Below are 3,070 nucleotides of genomic sequence, written 5' to 3'. Positions count from 1 at the left end.
CATTGACTATCTACTTCTTTGAGCTTGTATAGGTTTGAGTGTTATTATATATTATATATATAAATGTTTCATTATTGTTAAGAAGTTGTGTAAAACAACAATGTTGTTCTTGATTTCATATAGTTGTGTTTTTTTGGGGTGATACATTCTTACTTAAAAGTCAAAAGTCAACCTCTTAAAAAACTTTCTTTCAATTGTTATATATTAGATGGGTACTTGTACAATGTGATGATCCACAGTATGCTTTGTTAATAAGTTTAACAATCTTGTTAATCTGGTACGTTATTAAATTTAAACATATAAATGTATTAATATCTGTTATTGTTTACGTTATGTTATACGAGTAGTATAGTATAGTTTGTATATTACAGTATTTAGAAGGATAGAATTGAAAATCATATATACTACTGTAGTATTACTTTAGGGAATTTTGCAACACAAAATCTTTTCCCTTTTTCTTTTTATGCTAAAACAAATACAGAGATATGATTTTAATTTATCTAAATGTACATAAAGAGGAAAACACGTAATATGTGATTAAGTGTGAAGTCATTTCCGAGACAAGTAATGAAAACCGGGATGGTAAAAACAATTAATTAGCTAAAACGACTGTAAAACTAAAAAGATTGTAACATTTCAACTTGAGATTTGTGACAACGTACGTACTCCTACTAATCCACTCCTATATATAACCACTGATCATCCGCTGCATATCTCAATTTCTCTTGACAAAAATGGCGAACAGGGGTGACACTTTTTCAGTGAACGTAATCGAAAACGCGGTGGTGCATGCAGAAGAACCATGGAATGACCACTGGGTAGCATTTACAAACTTTGATCGGCTGGTGCCACCTGTTGATACCGGCTCTATCTTCTACTACAAGGAACCCTCCAATGGTACTTTCACCGAAATAATAGACGCCCTCAAAGCTTCGCTATCTCAAGTTCTTACACTCTTCCCGCCCCTCGCTGGCAAGATAGAATGGAATGGAGAGGCAGGAGAGAATCAATTTCACTGCAACAATCAAGGTGTCGACTTTGTTGTCGCTGTAGCTGACGTGGAGCTCAAGGAACTCAACTTTTACAATCCGGATGAATGTGTTGAGGGTAAACTAATGCCCAAGAACAAACGTGGGATCATGTCCATCCAGGTACGTACGTACTCATTCTTTGTATTAATATATACCAATGGGGTGAAACCTCAATGGTACTGCTACCATGTGATTATATGGGCCCATAAATGAAAGCTGTAAATCACAGGTTCGAAACTTGTCAAAGGCAAGTGGATAAACTATATCTTGTGATCCATGTGTGAGAATGGTGACTTAATTACCAGACATGTTGTGATCCGTCATTGGGTTATTATGGCTGAATAATAATAGGATTTCTTACAGTATTCTAAATGCAGGTTACACAACTAAGCTGCGGTGGAATAGTTATAGGTTTTGCAAATGATCATCGCATAGTTGATGGGTACTCTGCAAACATGTTCATGTCAGCATGGGCAGACATAACTCGATTCAAAACCACGGCTATACATCCTTCGTTTGAGAGGTCGTACTTGAAACCAAGATCCCCATCCATTTATTCGCCGTCAATTGATGATATATTTGCTCTATTTCAACCACTATCCAGCCCAACTGGGGTCATAAGAGATGTCGACAATGAATTTGTAATTGCAAATCGCATGTACTACATTAAAGGCGAACAGCTTACAAAGATGCAGATGTCAGCAAACGAAAATGGGAGTAGGAAGTCAAAGGTAGTTGCATTTGCTTCTTTCTTGTGGAAGCAAGTTGCATTGAGCATGGAAGAATCCGGGAAACATAATGAATCGTGCAATATGGTTGTTCCTGTTGATGGTAGAAGAAGGTTGAGCGACGGAGGTGATGATGAGAAAGAAAAACTAATAGCCTCACACTTTGGTAATGTTTTATCAATGCCATTTGGGTCGAAAAAACCACAGGTAATTAATATATATACATATATGTACACGCACACAGATATTTATATGCATATATAGATACATATATAATTTTATTGAGATAAATTCCTTAACAAACATAACGTTTATTCTTTGTTTTCAAATCCCAAAACCACAAGACTTAAATCAAAGGGACTAGCTAGCTAGTATAATGATGATTATTGATGTACAACTAAAAAACTCTATTTGATACATTAGGAGTTAAAGGGGATGTCATTGAGCAATGTAGCTACAGAGGTTTATGAGTTCTTGCAGACTGCTACTACGAAAGAGCATTTTTTGGATATAATAGATTGGGTGGAAGAACAACGGCCAAGACCACTAATATCAAAGGCGTTTGTCAGCGAAGGGATGTCGTTCTCAGTGTCAGCAAGACAAAGCTTTGAGACCATCGATTTTGGCTGGGGTAAGGTTACGCTCGGATCATGCCACTTCCCGTCAGATAGGAAAGATTGTTTTGTGATGACAATGGGCAGTCCCATAAACAGCGAGGATTGGGTTGTCTTTATGCATATGCCAAAAAAGCACTTGAACTATATTGAGACGAAAGCTAGTCATGTGTTTAAGCCCTTGAGTGCTGACTACCTCAACGTTTAACATCTGACTATCTACTTCTTTGAACTCATATAGGTTCGAGTGCTATTACATATATGGTTCATTGTTTGCAATAAGTTGTGAAAAACAACAATAATGTTGTCTTAATATTTTATATATGTTGTGCTTTGTTTGGGTGGTTTTCCACCAATCAACTTAATTATATGAACACACTACGAATTTGTTAGAAGCGTTAAGTGTATTACACTGTATATCTTTTACGAAAGTATCAATTTCATTAAAGCAATAAGAAGACGAGCTTTTCTTTTTGAAACTAGAATATGTCGTCATCAAAAGGTGACGCTAAAAGGTAAGTCAACGACAAAAATAAGTTACGTTCCGACTTTGAAAGTCAAATAAACATTTGGAGAAACATTTATTGACCATCGATCTCATTTTATTTTAAATTTGGAAATTTGATTCATTCCGTAGGAGGGAAATTAACTTTTCATGATCTTTTACAGTTTTTAATTTGTTAAACTACTACTATAT

General features: G+C 35.6%; 1 protein-coding gene across 1 annotated transcript; it reads left to right on the top strand.

The window, feature by feature from the left end:
* The first annotated feature begins 734 nt into the window (after positions 1 to 734).
* On the top strand, positions 735 to 2,581 carry LOC122597306 (coniferyl alcohol acyltransferase-like). The gene is made up of 3 exons (XM_043769916.1): positions 735 to 1,151; positions 1,409 to 1,966; positions 2,183 to 2,581. The coding sequence occupies exons 1-3, from the start codon at positions 735 to 737 to the stop codon at positions 2,579 to 2,581; spliced, it is 1,374 nt and encodes a 457-aa protein (XP_043625851.1).
* Positions 2,582 to 3,070: the final 489 nt, after the last annotated feature.

The sequence above is a fragment of the Erigeron canadensis genome, chromosome 4 (assembly GCF_010389155.1).
Source record: "Erigeron canadensis isolate Cc75 chromosome 4, C_canadensis_v1, whole genome shotgun sequence".
In the NCBI taxonomy this organism is placed as follows: Eukaryota; Viridiplantae; Streptophyta; class Magnoliopsida; order Asterales; family Asteraceae; genus Erigeron; species Erigeron canadensis.
Note: the sequence above shows the minus strand (reverse complement) of the source record. Positions and strands in the feature narration are given on the sequence as shown.